The sequence below is a fragment of the Zychaea mexicana genome (assembly GCF_025766255.1).
Source record: "Zychaea mexicana strain RSA 1403 chromosome Unknown BDB00scaffold_1, whole genome shotgun sequence".
NCBI lineage: Eukaryota > Fungi > Mucoromycota > Mucoromycetes > Mucorales > Lichtheimiaceae > Zychaea > Zychaea mexicana.
Genome location: NW_026516664.1, coordinates 228,870 through 245,503, shown reverse-complemented (window position 1 = coordinate 245,503; position 16,634 = coordinate 228,870). Strand labels below are relative to the sequence as shown.

The following is a 16,634-nucleotide window of genomic DNA, read 5'->3' as shown; positions in this document are numbered from 1 at the left end:
CATGACTGACCATTCGTTAGCACCAAACCTTGTTGAAAGCTTCGACCGTTTAAGCTTGAATCAGCTGTCAAAGAGCTCGCCATCTCGGCTGCCGCCTTTCCAGCTGAAACGATCCCGCAGCCAACAAGGCCCAGTGCCACCTCTACCTGGTAGCAGCGCTACCACAAATGCAGTACCTCATGATTCATCTTATGCTATTAGCACCAGCACCACATCTCCTCCTCCTATTCCTTCTGCATCGAAATACACCAATCAGACAAACCACCACGGCAACAGCAACAACAGTAGCAATAAGCGTGAGATATCGTTCAAGATAATATATAGGCTGGGTGGGAGGAGCTACTGGGACAAAGGTAGAAGGATGATTGATGCAATATTAACCCATCATCAACACCAACGGTTATTAGCATCCAACTTGTCGCATGTTCCATGCAAGTTTTTCAAGCAAGGCACATGTACTGCCGGGGCCAACTGTATATTCTCACACAACCCTGATCCAACGTGCGAGTCAGCTGTGTGCAAGTACTTTTTGAAGGGAAACTGCAAGTTTGGCTCGAAATGCGCCCTCTTACACACCATGTCACCGTACACCCCCGACGGGCGCAAGCTATTGGTCAACCAGCACCGTGATCGAAACATCAGCAGCAACAACTCGCCATCCAGCTCGATGACTTCTGCAATGGCTGCTGCTGCCGCCGCCGCAGCAATGGCAAATGGCAACGGCAACGGCAACGGCAACGGCAACGACGGGTTGGCTTTATCGTTGGGTTCTTCTGGCCTACAGAACCTTCGTTCGCCGCCGCTTGGGGGCCCGCTTGATTTTGGCCCGCACATGTACTCACCCGCACATGCGACTTTCTTGGACCAGACACATCATCTCTCGACCAGCGCAGATGCTCGCTCGTACAGCCACCTTACGGCAGCCATCCATCGTCAGCAAGATACGGGAGGCACCAGTTCATCTTCATCATCCTACCATGACCAGCGCCGAAAATTACCGTCGAATGGCTACGATTCCCTTTACAATGGGCAGGCAAGTTTGCGTACATCCTCGTCACCTGGTGCAGCACGCGATGCCGATCTCAGTTCGTCGCCTTTTGGACAGCGCTCGTTGTTTCTTCACCCAAACACGCCATCATCTGCTGTCAGCATGCCCCCGCCGTCCTCGTCCTTGTCGCGCCACGCACAGGCTTTGCACAGTATCCCCGAGTCGTCGTCGCACTTTTTGGACGTGCCTCACCGTGGTAGCTATGCTGACTATTTCGAAGACGAGCACGACGACAACTTGAATGATGCCATGCTACCATCGTCATTGAACGAGCTGTTGACACCGACCGAATTGCAGCTACGTAAAGCAAGAGAGCAACAGCAACAGCAGCAGCAGCAATCGATGCGAAGTTATATGTCAGGTGCCGGGCTGGAGCGCTCGCCATCAGAATCGATGCGATACAAGACGTCTTCGTCGTTGGCTGCAAAATCCCTCGATATGCCTCATTCGTACGATATAGGGTCATGGCAGCAGCCGCAGCAGCAGCAGCAACAACAACAACAACAACAACAAACGTTCAGGAACGATGATCTTTACGATGACCAATTATTGCAACGGGGCGGCAGCAGCGGTAGCTTCGGTGCTGGTGGTGTCACCAATGCTATCAACATCCCGGGCGGAAGCAAACTGGCTAAACCGCTATCCTCCGCAAGCCTTATCAATCAGCAAGACGAGTATCGCAAGACGGATAGCAGCAACGACTTGTTTTCGCCATTTGCTCTAGCGGATGATGAAGGGCCATTTTACATGGAGGATGCAGAGCCAGCGGTGGTCAGTGCTTCTGCTGCTGCGGTCGCTGTTGGTGCCACGGATAATGGGCGGCAATCGAAGGTATCGACGACAGACGATCATCATCGTCTGCTAACTCCGTTTGAATTCCCATCTCTAAAGTCTTCTTGATGGAGATGCGCTCTCGCACCAGCAACATCCATCCACGCCCCACCCAAACCTACCATCACTACCACCAGCAACAACCTACGCACAAAAATCACCAATATTCCTCTTTAAAACGATGGCCCCACCCAAAAAAAGTTATATTATATCCACTCCCCCCCCAAAAAAAAAAAGTATTGGCGCTACTGTACGAAATACGTACTCTGTAGAGAGACATGCGCTCACAAAAAAGTTATTTGAGTTCTATCACAAAAAGATCCCCCTTCCTTCCTATAATTCCACCTCTTCACACACCCTCCCCTAAAAAAACTTATTAACCGTATACCTTCTGTACGCTCTTTCTATTATTAGCTCTTTTTCTTTTTTATATATATAAAACGTCCTCTTTGTAATCTTCAATCTTGAAAAATAACAAGCAAATAAAATTCAGTTCAGTTTATATATCAGCAAAAAGAGAACAAGAAAAACATGAACGATAAATGCAGCAATGAGTATTTGTGTGTGTATGATACATAATACGACAATTGTCTAATTTGTGTGTATGAGAGAGAAAGAGAATGCGTGTATATATGACGTGTGAGATGGAAGGGAGAATAAGCTACTCTTCGATTACTACAGTTCGAAAAACACCAACGGGACCCAGAGAAATATGGAGCTCGCAACAGGGATTATAAGATTGTCGTCTAATCCAGCACTGTCCCCAAGAGCTTCCGATAATCCTGCCACAAGACCTCCGTATAACGCCAGTGCATAGGTTGGGATGTCGCTCGAGACTGGGTCATACGACTCGGTCAGGAACTGGGAAAAGAAGTAGTAGGTCACAAGCGCACCCACTACCATTGCACCCAGCGTTCCTGCCAACGACTTATTGCCGTACTTTGGTGTATACTTGCCCCACAAACGGCCGCATATGCTCGCTGTTGGATCCGCCCACGAGAGATAGATGATCGATAAGGATGCGATATCCTTGGGAAAGACGTACAATGCAATGAGAACGCCAACCAGATAATAGGCCGTACCATTGATGCGTGACTTGACCTCACTTTTGCGCATTAACGAACCCATTACTCTGCAGTACAAAACGTTGAAACTGTCCCAAGAAAACCGTAGAGCTTCCGTAGCCAGTACAATGCTCAAAAATGCCACCAGGGCAGGGTATGTGTCCGCGGAGTCAAATCCATTCTTGAATAAATACAGTACAAGAAACCCTAAGAAAACAGTTATGTTCTTGCGGTAAGCCGACCGATCGATCGTATGAAAACCAAATGTAGTAACGAACCAATAGAATAATGAAATGTCTTGCGTGGAATCTCCCAACTCCCTTGAGGTTGAATGTGAGCGAACCGGTCATGTTTTGGTGGCTTTATTATCTTCTTTGACCGTGGCTGTTGTTGTAATCGTACCGTCATCAGGGTTTAAAGTGAAAAGTAAAATATTATAATAAAAAGAGAAAAGAAGAAAAAAAGCACTTCTGGAGCGGACATACACATGTTATTAAACGCACGGCGAATTCGGAGTAGATGCCGGTCCCTCAAAATGCACAACATGTAGTGTTGTTTTAAGCACACATTACATTATAGCACTTTGCTATACGCCTAGGTACATAATATACTGCTAAATGAGCTTCTTTTGTTACAGATAAGAAGTTCCCTTATCGAGCCAACCTTCAGGTACCCATGAGTTCTTCATTCGAAAGCTTATTCTTTACGATGTATTGGTCATTATTGTCTGTGAGGCTAGATGGAACCTTTTTTGCTGTCGCCTCCTGGCAACAAATGCACATGATGGAATAGGTAACCAAGCAAAAATGCTCACCGACAAAAAAAATGGCCAGCCCGGTGCAGTTTAGTGAATTGGCATGCAAAGCTGTTGCTGTCACACAAAGCCAAGTTGCATTATTGGTAAATCAATCCGTCGCTTGGGTGACTCAGAAAAATGAGTTCGCCCTAATTTTATTTTCTTTATTGTTACGTGTGCTGTATACACAATTTAATCGTCTCAATTCACCCCATGGCCAACAAGTATAATCTCAAAAATCCAGGCAAGTATACTGCTCTTCCGCTATCATAGAATTTAGTTATTTTTTCTTGTTGATAACAAATTTACGTTGCTATAAAAAAAAATAAAGCGGTCAAGCGGATTATGCAAGAGGCGAGAGAATTGGCGACAGAGTCATGTTACGAATACGAGGCTCATCCTCTAGAGGTATTTAACGTTAACTTCATATTTGAAGTATAACTTTTTTTCTAATTGACTTTTTGTAATAATTAGGACAATCTTTTTGAATGGCACTTTACGGTACGTGGTCCTGGCGACACAGAATTTGAAGAGGGAAGGTCAGTTTGCTTTTGTATTCTCTCTTTTTCTTTCCGTGAAACAGAGGTCATACGTGTCGCTCAATAATTTGCCCAGGTATCATGGACGCATATTGCTTCCCGCTGAGTACCCGTTCAAACCTCCAGAACTCATTTTCTTGACGGTAAGAACCAAGTCTAATACTTTTACAGGACGATTTTTTAATCTGACGAAGCTAATCTATCTATAACGATAGCCGAACGGACGTTTTGAATTAAACACAAAAGTGTGCTTGAGCATTACTGGATATCATCCCGAGTATTGGCAGCCGGCTTGGGGTAGTAAGTACAAATAAATGGCGATTTCATCTTGGTTTATACTGAGACATACTCACTTTGTTTTAGTTAGAACAGTCATACTGGCCGTCATGGGCTTTTTCCCCACTGAAGCTCGAGGAGCAATTGGTGGACTCGATTACACAAAGGAAGAACGGCGAGTGTTTGCAAAAAGGTATGGGCACGTAGTAAATTTTACCAAAAGCATGAGAGATGGGGAAAGCGCGCAATTACGTATGTGCGTTTGAGGAGCATTCTAAGAACCGGAAGACGCCTAATCTTTTTGTGTGGTTATCGCTTGTATTTTAGGTCGAATACGTGGATGTGTAGCGTATGTCAACTTAGGAACGGTGAACTGCTTAGCGATAATGCTCCACGGAAAAAGATATCCTCATCCGATCAACAAGATATACCCAACTTCTCGCTGAGCTACCGGAAAGACAACAACGACAAAAGCAAAGACGAAACTGAGCAGAACCCAGTTGAGCAAAAACAACAAATTGCCGATAGCACCAAGGAGATACAACCTACCCTATCAACTTCTCTTTCTCAGTCTTATTCATCTTGTTCGTCAACAGCTGATTCGTCTTCTGCACCACAACATCAAAAAGTTCAACAAGAGAAGAAAAAGCAGCCATCCACAACTTCGCCCTCAACACTACCAGCCAAGCAACCAACAGTCACTGATGTTAGCAGTAGTGGTACTACCAATACCAACAACAACAACAACAACAACAACGGTGCTTCTTCTCCACGTATACAAACAAGACGTAATCGACCCCCTCTTTGGTTGGACGGGCTAATAGGTGCACTGGTGATGCTTGTCATTGCATTGCTTATCCGCCGCTACGCTTGGTAGCAAAGGTCATAAATTCCGACATACCACTTATCCATCATTTGCTATTTAAAATAGATTTTGAATCCAGAGTATTGTACTTCTCCTTTAACACTGTCAGTTGATATTGGTGAGCCACAAGAGTCCAGTGAGGCCTATTGTAGCTTTCAAAAGAAAAAAACACCTTTTTAGGTCTTCAATAGCGTATACTATGGATAAGAAGTGCTATATTATTGCGGTCAGTACTAGTCGATAAAGGAGGATGCGACGTCGAAACCTTATGTCCTTTGGGAGACAAACCCATGGACAAGGCGACTCCTACAGATGATGCAGTTGGCCGCAGTAAAATCTCATTCTTTTACACGGGAACTCTCTATGATCTTTTTATGGATAAAATTGTAATGACCATTCCTCGACCTCTACTAAGTGATCATCCTCAAACTCGATGATCACATATTAAATCCCCAAGTATGGTGCATACTGTCCGTTAAAACCTTATCTTGTTCGAAATTTTGAAGAAATCTCAAATCTCGCGGTTATATAAATATCGGAGACATGCATTTATTTTCTCAGAAGGCAGCATCAACTCCAATTCGGCAGTGGGATCTATATCTACGGCTAGTAAATTGTACAACAGATTCATGGGCTTGTCTGCCATTTTTCATTTGGCTATAAGTTCCAATATATCTCCGACAGTGCTTGTAGAACCGACGGATCTTAGTGGGTGTTGGCTGCATAATGGTTCCATCTTTTTCTTCAACTGGTCAAGGTGAAATGGAATCTAAGAAAACTGGTAGATTACTACGTAGCGAAGCAAAGGAATAATCACATTCTCGACGTGCGATGGCTTTTGCACCTCTCCAATAGCGCTCTATCCAGTTAATTTCACAGTGGTATCGTGGGTAGAACTTGCAAATGTGCCCTGCTTCTTCAATCGCTTCTTGTAGCTTGGATTTTTGTTCTTGAAAATCGGGTTGTGCTTCCAGCATATAATCGCGGGCCCTTTAACGTTGTCGGGCACCAGGCACAGCAGCAGCAAAGTATGGTCGACGACGTGGAACACTCTCGAGAATTGATACTGGACGTTTGCACGCGTTGGAATTCAACATATGCTATGTTGCAACGAGCTATTACGGTGAAGCGGGCTTGCAGAAATATCGCTGGTCTCGAGAAGTACGAGTTGACTAACAAGGAGTGGGCATGTTTGGAAAGGAATTCCGATCTACTACACGAATTTGCCAGGCTAACGCCATCGCTCTCCGGATCTTCATATGCCACAAATGAACCAGGTAATTCTCGCCTACAATCGTTTGTTAGAGAAGCTTGAATATTATTACAAGCGCACATGGAAAGAGTAAGTAGAATAAGCCATAAACTATGATACCATATACCTGGATCATGCTTGATATATCGTACTTACACGATATGCTAAATACTATAGAAGTTGGCCTGGGTTGGTTCAAGCAACAGATTGCGGTTGGAACAAATTGCAGGGTTACTATTGCAAGGCTGAAGGACACGTATATGCTGTTGCTACTGCTATGGACCCGCGCCTCAAGTACGAATGGTGGGAAGACGAGAACTGGGGCCGTTACTATACAGAAGCGATAGCACTAGTACAGGAGACATGGCAATCCTACAAGCCCACCACAGATGCGAGCAAAGGGCCCTCCAATCCGGATGCTTTAATCAAACGTAAGAGATTCAACGTCGACCATTTAGAAAAATACACTGCAGCAGACACAATTGTTGACGAAACCGAGGGGGAGGACAACAAATTGGTTCACGACTACTGGCGTTTGGAGATGAACAATTGGCAAGAGTTAAAGACCATGGCGCGCAGGTACCTGGCAATCCCTGCTGCCTCATCGACAGGTTCTGAACAGGCATTTTCGCAGGCAAAACATTATATTCCTATTGAACGAAATCGGCTTGGCTACAAAAAACTGGAAGCAAGCGTGCTTGTCGATTCGTGGTGCAAATATTTCGGCGAGGAATAATTCTACAATTGCTGGTTGTGGGTTGGTGTTTGGTGGAGAGTGAAGTGTTTTTTTCGGGCAAGCTGTGCATAATGCTAAAACCTGTCACTTATAATCCAGCAACACCCCCTTCCCTTTCATTTTCACTTCCCCTTTTTAGGCGTTCTATACGGAGTATGAAATCGCCTTCTGAAATCACTTGGGTCGTCTGTCTGTCTCTCTGTCACGCTTTTCGTTGCCATGACAACACTATGGTGTATGGTTGTATTTTACTACAAGAGATAAAGTTCTCATAGCTTTATAAATTGTTGTACTTGTGATGGATTCTAGTTAAAGAAGAGTGGACTTCAAGATCAAAATAAAATTTATTAAGAGCGATTCTGGTACTCATTATTGCAATGGGGGTGTAGCGAAAAAAACGAAAGGAACGATGCAAAAAGTGCTGCAGGAGAGAGAACTACATATGCTACCGTCGCACTGATATTCGGAGCGCAGCGTGGGGGCTCATTCAGCCGAGCGAAGCGAGGCACGTGACATTGATGATAAAGACAGTGATACTGAGTTCAATTACACACAACGGAGTATCAAGTATAGAACGCCTTGCCAAGGGTCGCCGCAGGCGACTTTTTGATATAGGACACACTCTATATAATGGCAACACATAGAACATATAGGCATAAACAAAACATCAACTTTATTGAAGTAAAACTCTCTCTCCACATACCAACCATGATATCATACTCCCGATCATACGTATACAGTTTCACCCAGTAGTCCAACATATAACCCAGCTCTTCTGCTATTTATAACAGTGTTCCACAGTACTGTGCTTTGACTTACGTCCATAATTATGCCATGTTCCATCCAACCGCGATTTTTAGCTTCTGTGTGAAATAATGACTAGGTGTGGATGCTTCGAGGAAAAGACTGACGGCAAGCCTGAGTCGCAGGAGTAGTTTCCACTAGAGTCGCGTCATGAGCGGCAATGGCAACGGCGTTTGTCAATGGCAGTTGAATGTTTGTTGTGGTAACAATGGAGTCTAGAGATCAGCAACGAGTTTGGTGGAGGAGGCAGAACAACTTCACCCACAGCTGCTCATCTTGAAACAGTCGTACTTTACATGCTGTGCTGTTGATCGCGTTGGTCCCATTCTGCCCAGTTATTACGCCATGTAGAAATCGCTCAGTGTGTGGAATGGAGCAGCCCTGTAGTAGCATAGTAATGGCCAAACAGCGGTCGCAAAAGAAGCCATAATAGCACACGAAAAGTGAGCAATATAAACCCGTCAATATTACCCTTATCCTTGCTTCAACAAGGCCGTTGCAATTAGTAGTCGTTTCCCTCAATCCTTCCATCAATCGTTCAGGCAATTCTATTCGAAATGGCGTAGCGTTCTTGTTAGCTGTGCTGTGTCAAACAACAGACAAAGCCAAAAAAAAAAAAAGCCGCGTTTGCAACTGTCTCCTCTGCAATACGACGTACCTGTAGGCACTGTTCTCTTTTCCATTATGCTGCTACTAAATCTGCTGCTGAAGGTCCATGTGGATTAAATGTGCATTCTTCAATTGTTTGTACGTGAAATCGTCAAAGACCTTGTGGCATGTCGCAATTGGCAGCTCTACAGAGAAAGGAACAGAAACTCACTCGTTGCAATGCCCCTCGATTCTACTGCCCTTTACTGCACTACTTTTGGTCATTCATAGAAATAAGCAAAGTGTTAATACTGTGCCGTAATTGCTTTCGCTCCAATCAGTCAATTATCGTCGTGCTTTTTATACTGCTGTATTGGCCAAATTAAGAGGAGACACTATTCTTTCTCCTGAAATTTTCTTTATAGCGCGCTCCACCAACGTCATCGACTCTCTGACTTTGAAAAGAAATTTGAATTGTGGGGGGGAGGCAGCTCTTATATTGGTGATATAAAACACGCACAAGCAAGTTTAGCGAACGGGAAGAGAAAAAAAAACATTTTTTATTTGATACATGATACTACTAATCAATAATAGGGTGTCGATGTGTTAGCTTCCCTGCTCTTAAGCAGGTACTGACAGGAGCAACCACGAGAAGGTCCATCGACATCTGCTCCCGTAACCCTCTCCCCACAAAGCTAGGGTCTTGTCTTGGTCGCTTTTTTGTGGATCATCAAAGGTCGATTGGTATTGAGATGCCCAGTCCGCTCTCACCAATCGCGAAGCTACAAAAAAAAAGCACCACCACCCACCCACACACTCACACACTTACCTTCACCCACTTACCTTACGCCTCCGTCGCCCATGCCTACAAAACAAGCACCACCACCCACCCACCCACACACCCACTTACCTTCACCCACTTACCTTACGCCTCCGTCGCCCATGCCTACAAAACAAGCACCACCACCCACCCACCCACACACCCACTTACCTTCACCCACTTACCTTACGCCTCCGTCGCCCATGCCTACAAAACAAGCACCACCACCCACCCACCCACACACCCACTTACCTTCACCCACTTACCTTACGCCTCCGTCGCCCATGCCTACAAAACAAGCACCACCACCCACCCACCCACACACCCACTTACCTTCACCCACTTACCTTACGCCTCCGTCGCCCGTGCCTACAAAACAAGCACCACCACCCACCCACACACCCACTTACCTTCAACCACCTACCTTACGCCTCCGTCGCCCGTGCCTACAAAATAAGCACCACCACCCACCCACACACTCACTTACCTTCAACCACCTACCTTACGCCTCCGTCGCCCGTGCCTACAAAATAAGCACCACCACCCACCCACACACTCACTTACCTTCAACCACCTACCTTACGCCTTCGTCGCCCATGCCTACAAAACAAGCACCACCACCCACCCACCCACCCACTTACCTTCAACCACCTACCTTACGCCTCCGTCGCCCGTGCCTACAAAATAAGCACCACCACCCACCCACACACTCACTTACCTTCAACCACCTACCTTACGCCTTCGTCGCCCATGCCTACAAAACAAGCACCACCACCCACCCACCCACACACTCACTTACCTTCACCCACTTACCTTACGCCTCCGTCGCCCATGCCTACAAACCAAGCACCACCACCCACCCACCCACCCACCCACGACCTACAAAACCCGCGTTAGCCCCCACTCCCTCCCCAGACACTCACAAAAAAAAGAAAGGGACTTACCATACGTGATCGTGAAAAAGTGAAAAATGAAAAGAGAAAGAAAAAGTGAGGAAGCAACACGCTGCGGAAAATGGGTGTCTTTTTATGGGCAAAAGTTCATTTCCAAAAAGAACTCTGGTCTGGGCTCAATGAGATTCTGAAGGGACGCTTGCTTTTTTTTCCTTTCCTGTATCTTTTTTTTTGCGTACAAAAAACTAAAATAGGCAAAGATAAGCTCCGTGCTCAACAAAGCGCACAACAATGACAGACGACAGTAACACGATCACAACGCGCATTATCACACTTTGGCACTGTTTTTTATCTTTTTTTTTTTACTTTCTGTGTTCGCGTAGTTCAGTTCGCGAAAATAATGGAAAGGAAAAAAGTTTTATTATTATTCCAATGCACATCACGTAGTTCAGTTCGCGAGAAAAATGGAAAGGAAAAAAAGTTAGTTCGGAGGATACGTTCCGAGCCAATCTGGTTTGCTTTTTTCACATGTATCATACTTCACGCGCACCCTGGGAAAAGCAGACAGATAGGATATACGATCGACGCTGTTTTTCTTGAAAAGAATCCCTTTCTCTGCATCCACCACGCTTGCCAGCTTACGATTATCGTTCGTTAAGCTGACCACCGAGCGAGCTCAATGTGAGACTAAAGACGACAAGCAGTCTAAAACCACACCTCCATAAGCGTATACAGTGTAGTGTTTTCGCCTGGACGAGCGACGTCCCCCAACTTTGGTTCCATCCCCCCATCCAACCCCCCACCCCCAACTTTATTCACGGCCAGCACGGAAGGTCTGCGCATGAAGAAACCGAGCATGACAGCAAAGTACAATGGAAACCCTGCGCAAAAAACATCGTAACTTGGCCTCAGAGCCTCGAAAAAACAAGGGTTGAGTATGTGCGTGTTGCTACGAGTCTGCCCATTGCGCTGGTTGCGGTTGTGTGAAAAAAGCGCTGCGAATCGCTTCGCAAGAGCAGCCGCCATTTCGCTCGGAATTGGTCAAAATGGGTGACGCGAATAAAATAAAATGTGTTTTGACATGCTTGTCCTGGCAACAAGCGGCTTTCAGGAACATGGATTGTCATGACTACTGAATGCCATGGCAATAAGCAGCTTTCTTATACAGCGTGGTTATAAAGCAAGCCTCATAGAGAAGGATGTTAAAACGAGCAAACCAAACAACAGTATCAACCTGAAGAAGCAGCCTGTATGGATAATAGTAGCTCTAGGATGACGCGCATACTATGCTGAAAACAGCCATGCTGCTCCATATTCTACTCTTGACAATCTATTTTAAGCTGCCCACATCCATCATTGCGGGCTTGGAGGATCAGCAATCGTTAATTGCCGTGCGCATATACTCGTACAAGAGAGCGTTTTTTATTTTCGTTACACACGCCACGACAGTCGATACAACGATGGCCGAGTCTTTCTACAATGTCTCACTGATCCCATGAAGACGCTGGCTGCGGCGTTCAGCACATGTTTATTCCAAACATAACCCAAACAAACAATTTATTGTTCAATATAAACAACATTGACCCGAACCCTGTACAGAGACCCTTTGATCATTGGCCTGACCTTTGCGCTATCCCAATCTAATACACGCCCAGTCATCCTGCTGATAAGATATTAACCAACTTGCATAACACTATCCGCTATCTCCCCCCTTCTTTCCTGATACTTTTCCTTTTTTGGATTATAATTCACCAATATAACTAGTAACAAGACAACCATTCCAAGTGCATCATCAGCCGTAAATAATCGTTAAAAGATCACAAACGACATCATATCACGCCAGCCCATTCGGGTCATAGGCGTTCATTGCTGTACAGATGTTGTTTTACATAAACTGGATCATCCGAGTATAATGTTTCCGTGATTTATGGTGCATACTAGTGTGTCTCAAAATCTGGAGATATCTGGAGATTTTATCATGTGTGAAATAAGTAGGGCATAGGCATAAAAGGGAAATTATGGGGGTTGATGAGGAAAAAGAGCTTCTTCCTGACGGAAGGTGATGCGTAATTTGTGGGTAGAGCCGATGACAGATTGAGGGTGGAATGGGATAGAAGAAAATATAAAGCCAATGGGCTCGCCACACTCCAACTAGAATACCTGAAAGAATCTGAGCGGTTGTATGATAGAGGAGATTGAGATGAAGGCCACGAAGGCATAGTAAGGTGGCGTCGGAGACAGTGTGCTCGGAGGCCGGCATCCCCTTATTTCTAGTATTTTTCGGTGTTAAAAATAAAGAAATTTGGCCGTTTTTTGGGAAATGTACGGTTATAGCTGTCTTGCACCATAGAAGGTTAAAGGTGTACACTGCTTAACGATAGTACCTATACCAACGCAACTGAAGGTAAGTCAGTAAATACAAGTATCTTTTATATACTAGTTAGCCTCCTATGTTATTAGGTAGCTCGAAATGGATATGATGTAGTTTTTGTATTAGTGCACGTCATACAAAGAAAGGTGTGACGCCTGGTGAATTGGATTTGTTTATCTGGATGATAAAGCACCAAGAAGGTAGATTTTGCAAAGGAATAAATCAAAGGATTTAGCAAAGGTTTCCTTCACCAAGTATAAAATGCTCACCAATGCCTTGACTTTGCATTATACTAGAATGTATGCAAATAGATATGCTATTGATTAAAGTAGTAGTGGTATCATTTCAATGTAAAGAAACATGCTTTTCTAAAATAAACTCAAGATTATGATGATGGTGGCGAAGTAAGGGATAATAAGTATTGGTAAGCAGAGAAGAAGTAGTGCCGATTCGATGTAGAGGTATAATAAACGGCTATAGCGGCGACTGCTAGGGTCACGGTAGTTATGGCAACAGAAGAAGGCCCATTCTTGGATGATTGTTCGTCGTTTGGACTATGAACATTACAGCCTGAATGTCAGTGAGATCTCTCTTTTTTTCTTATTCAGTATGACTCCACATAGGCACAAAAAGAAAAAACAGAGCTTACTTGGAAGCCTCGGTCAAATTTAGCATTCCCCAAAAACGTTTAGTCGATAACTTTTTGCCTTTGGCAAAAGAAATCGCCCAGTCACCCAATGACCCGAATGGTGTAAAGACAAATCCTTGTTTCTAGAAGAAGTGTCAAAGCAGTCTTTCGTCAGTGCTTATTAAACATTAGCAGACAATGAATTAAAGCATACTTTGCCGAATGTGATTCCCATTAAAAATTTGTTGTTCGCCTTGTATGTCCTGGATGGTTCTTTGCCCTTTGTTGAATTCATAATGTTTGCACAAATAACACGGGTGTGACCCATACTCCTTCCAGCCAGCTTGTATTCATCAATATCCGCCACATCGCCAGCAGCATAAACATTGTCGAACCCGGGCGCATCCACTTGTAATGTAGGCTTGACCTTGATGAATCCGCCATTGGATGCCAAAGGCAATGTGTCCTCAAGCCATCCTGTTTCTGCGCGCATACCAAACATCAACATGACTAGATCCACTTGTAATCGAGTACCTTTACGGGTCGTAAGCGGCTCTTCAGGCTTATAGATTGTCTGTTCGATAGATGTAGCAGCAGGCAGTATGACCGGATCGTCCAATAGGACCTCTACATTGTTCTTTTTAACTTTGTGTAACATTTGTGTGCGCGACCAGGCGGGAATATCATCGTTCAATAGCTGCTTTTGATCATGCGCCAATATGATTTTCTTGTCACTGTATTTTTCCAGGATTTCACCTGCTACTTCGACACCCGTAGGCCCGCCACCGATGATCAGGATCGAATGGGCTTCTTTGACTAGATTTTGAATTTCACGTTGTTATTGTGCCCAGCGTCGTCGATGTTGAGTGCTCGAAGCATGGATGGTGTAGGGTAACGGATACCGGTAGCAAGTACTGTATAAGCAAACTGTAATTCAGTGGATCCTTCGAATCGTTTATCAAGATACAGCTTGTCTTTTTCAAGGCGCACGACCATCGCTTGTACCACAAGGTTTTTTTCCTGGTCCTTGAATGTATGCGTGTAAGGGATGACGTTGTTGATGTGTTCTACAGCAGCACGAGGACCAGCGATGATGTGGTAAAAGTAGGATTTCTAGAAAATCAAACAGATTTAAATGATTTTCTCCACCATGTATTCATGTAATGGCTACTTGATTTCTGCCAAGCTTCCTTCTTTTATTGATTGTACCTTGTCAATGAGTAAAACCCGGTATTCGTCGTTACCAGAAAACCGTTTTTCGAGTGCTTGTGCTAGGCGGACCCCGGCATAACCACCGCCAACAATAACAATATTATGCGTAGCCGCAGTAGAAGACATGGTATTAGTCTTGGCAGCAATCAAAGTATCAGATAGAGAGTAACGTAAAACAAAGGTTTTCCTCTTTATATATAGCCTTCATGACGGATCTTGATTTCATTTTTGTCAAACCATTCCAGACCGAGTTTGCGCGCGAATCAGATTTCAAGGGTAAAGTTTAACCGACGAGAAAATCCATTTTAGGCACATTGGTCGGTTCAACTCTCCCCGATCGTGCCTGTGTAAAAAAAACACCGAAGGTAGGATTATGCAGAAAGCAACATTTTCAGAAACCTTGTATCTACTCAATTGCAGATCTTGTGGCTACCTCATGCTTCTGGGGAGAGAAAATCCTTTATACTTTGTTGATTCTTATATCTATATTTGTTGATGACTACTACTTAAATGTATACAACACAACTGTAGCAATATGAGCCTGATTTGGGCAGAGTTCAGCTACTACTTCTCAAGTGAGCGTTACTAGGCTCTTCACTTTTTTTAAAAAAAGCACCAAATCAGCGATCAGCTCTTACTATTATCATTGCCTGCATTCTTGAACTTGGAAAGTAAAACATATATACTACATGTCGCCACTGCTGTAAGTTTGATTCTGATGTTTAAAGTGTGCCCGACGATATCACGCTGTTCCCAACGTAGTAGATACCCGCGCCTACTACATATTTCTTTTTCGGTCACGCCTTCTTATTCTCCTCTTAATATTTAAATAACAGGGGCATGAAATGAAAAAATCTCGCTATTACCAAATACAGTTTTCATTTCAAACCCAATAATTGGGGTACTCAATTACTCAATTTTTTTTTTTTCATTTTCATTCAACTTCCCCTCTTTCAATTCTTTCATCAAAACATTCATCTTTGTTCCCAAGTATGCCCAGATACAGTGAAAAACAGCAAAACGAACGTGTCCTGGAAGTTTTGGCATGCTTACAGCAAATCGAGAGTACGATGGCCATGATTGACGATGATGAAGATATGTCAGGGGACTCTGATAGCGATAAAGATGATGTCTTGCTATCGCATAATTTACTGTTGTCTATTCCTTGGACGGAAGTGTATAACGCAAGTTGCAGTCGACGATACCTTGATAGAGCACAAAAAGTCGCTCGTGCTCCTAGTAGGATCCACTGGCTTTTCAACGAGTTGGACGAACAACGATTTATCCAAGAAGTTAGGATGTCTAAAGATGCATTCTTAATTCTCGATTTGATTAAAGAGAATGCAATCTTTGTTTCAAGTGGCCAGAAACCACAAAAATCTGTATTTGTGCAACTGCTTGTCGCTTTGCGCCGTCTTGGTTTCTACGGAAATGGTGCAAGCATCGGGAATGTTGCCAGATACTCTGGGATTGGAGGTACTACGCATAATAAACTTAGTTGTATACATACGTCTTACACGTGAGACTAATGTAAGGTAATACGTTTTAGAGGGCTCTGTGATCAACTACACAAATAGGTGTATTGAGGCTATCTTGGCTCTTGAAAGTACCTATATCCAATGGCCTAACGATGCAGAAAAGTCCTTGTCCAAAAGTGATATAAGTCGTGGATCCGCTTTTGAAGATTGCATCGGTATCATTGACGGCACTCTTTTTCCCTTTGCAAGCGAGCCTTGCATTCAGCCGCAAAGCTACTTCTCATATAAAAAGAAGTATGGTATTTCTGGCATTTTGGTATGCAATAGCCAGAAACAAATCATCTATTCATATGTCGGCTGGCCAGGCTCTACCCACGACAGCCGCATCTTCAGCAACAGCGCTCTCCGCCATCATCCTGAGCAATACTTTAAG

General features: G+C 44.3%; 4 protein-coding genes across 4 annotated transcripts; 2 read left to right on the top strand and 2 right to left on the bottom strand.

Annotated features, from left to right (window-relative positions):
* Position 1: 1 nt before the first annotated feature.
* On the top strand, positions 2–1,948 carry BDB00DRAFT_866370 (uncharacterized protein; the record flags this gene model as incomplete). Its single annotated transcript, XM_053126216.1, has 1 exon — positions 2–1,948. The coding sequence occupies one exon, from the start codon at positions 2–4 to the stop codon at positions 1,946–1,948; it is 1,947 nt and encodes a 648-aa protein (XP_052985759.1).
* Positions 1,949–2,392: 444 nt separating this feature from the next.
* On the bottom strand, positions 2,393–3,391 carry BDB00DRAFT_794196 (uncharacterized protein). The gene is made up of 2 exons (XM_053121287.1): positions 3,222–3,391; positions 2,393–3,150 (listed from the first exon to the last, which is right to left on the bottom strand). Exons 1-2 carry the CDS (start codon positions 3,349–3,351, stop codon positions 2,555–2,557), a joined length of 726 nt encoding a protein of 241 aa, XP_052985758.1. The 5' UTR covers positions 3,352–3,391; the 3' UTR covers positions 2,393–2,554.
* Positions 3,392–3,897: 506 nt separating this feature from the next.
* On the top strand, positions 3,898–5,895 carry BDB00DRAFT_794194 (ubiquitin-conjugating enzyme/RWD-like protein). The gene is made up of 7 exons (XM_053121286.1): positions 3,898–3,983; positions 4,071–4,147; positions 4,214–4,278; positions 4,355–4,421; positions 4,494–4,578; positions 4,642–4,747; positions 4,882–5,895. Exons 1-7 carry the CDS (start codon positions 3,953–3,955, stop codon positions 5,429–5,431), a joined length of 981 nt encoding a protein of 326 aa, XP_052985757.1. The 5' UTR covers positions 3,898–3,952; the 3' UTR covers positions 5,432–5,895.
* A 7,797-nt stretch (positions 5,896–13,692) lies between these two features.
* Positions 13,693–14,849, bottom strand: BDB00DRAFT_782998 (uncharacterized protein; the record flags this gene model as incomplete). Its single annotated transcript, XM_053120348.1, has 3 exons — positions 13,693–14,327; positions 14,414–14,624; positions 14,721–14,849. 3 exons carry the CDS (start codon positions 14,847–14,849, stop codon positions 13,693–13,695), a joined length of 975 nt encoding a protein of 324 aa, XP_052985756.1.
* Positions 14,850–16,634: the final 1,785 nt, after the last annotated feature.

Bases quoted from the DNA above. Each gene is read 5' to 3' on its own strand.
- BDB00DRAFT_794196 (XM_053121287.1), bottom strand. From the start codon at position 3,351: ATGACGGTACGATTACAACAACAGCCACGGTCAAAGAAGATAATAAAG. The intron at 3,151-3,221 runs GTTCGTTACTAC...CTGTTTTCTTAG, and splicing joins GACATTTCATTATTCTATTG to GGTTTCTTGTACTGTATTTA.
- BDB00DRAFT_794194 (XM_053121286.1), top strand. From the start codon at position 3,953: ATGGCCAACAAGTATAATCTCAAAAATCCAG. The intron at 4,148-4,213 runs GTATTTAACGTT...TGTAATAATTAG, and splicing joins ACGAGGCTCATCCTCTAGAG to GACAATCTTTTTGAATGGCA. The intron at 4,748-4,881 runs GTATGGGCACGT...CTTGTATTTTAG, and splicing joins CGGCGAGTGTTTGCAAAAAG to GTCGAATACGTGGATGTGTA.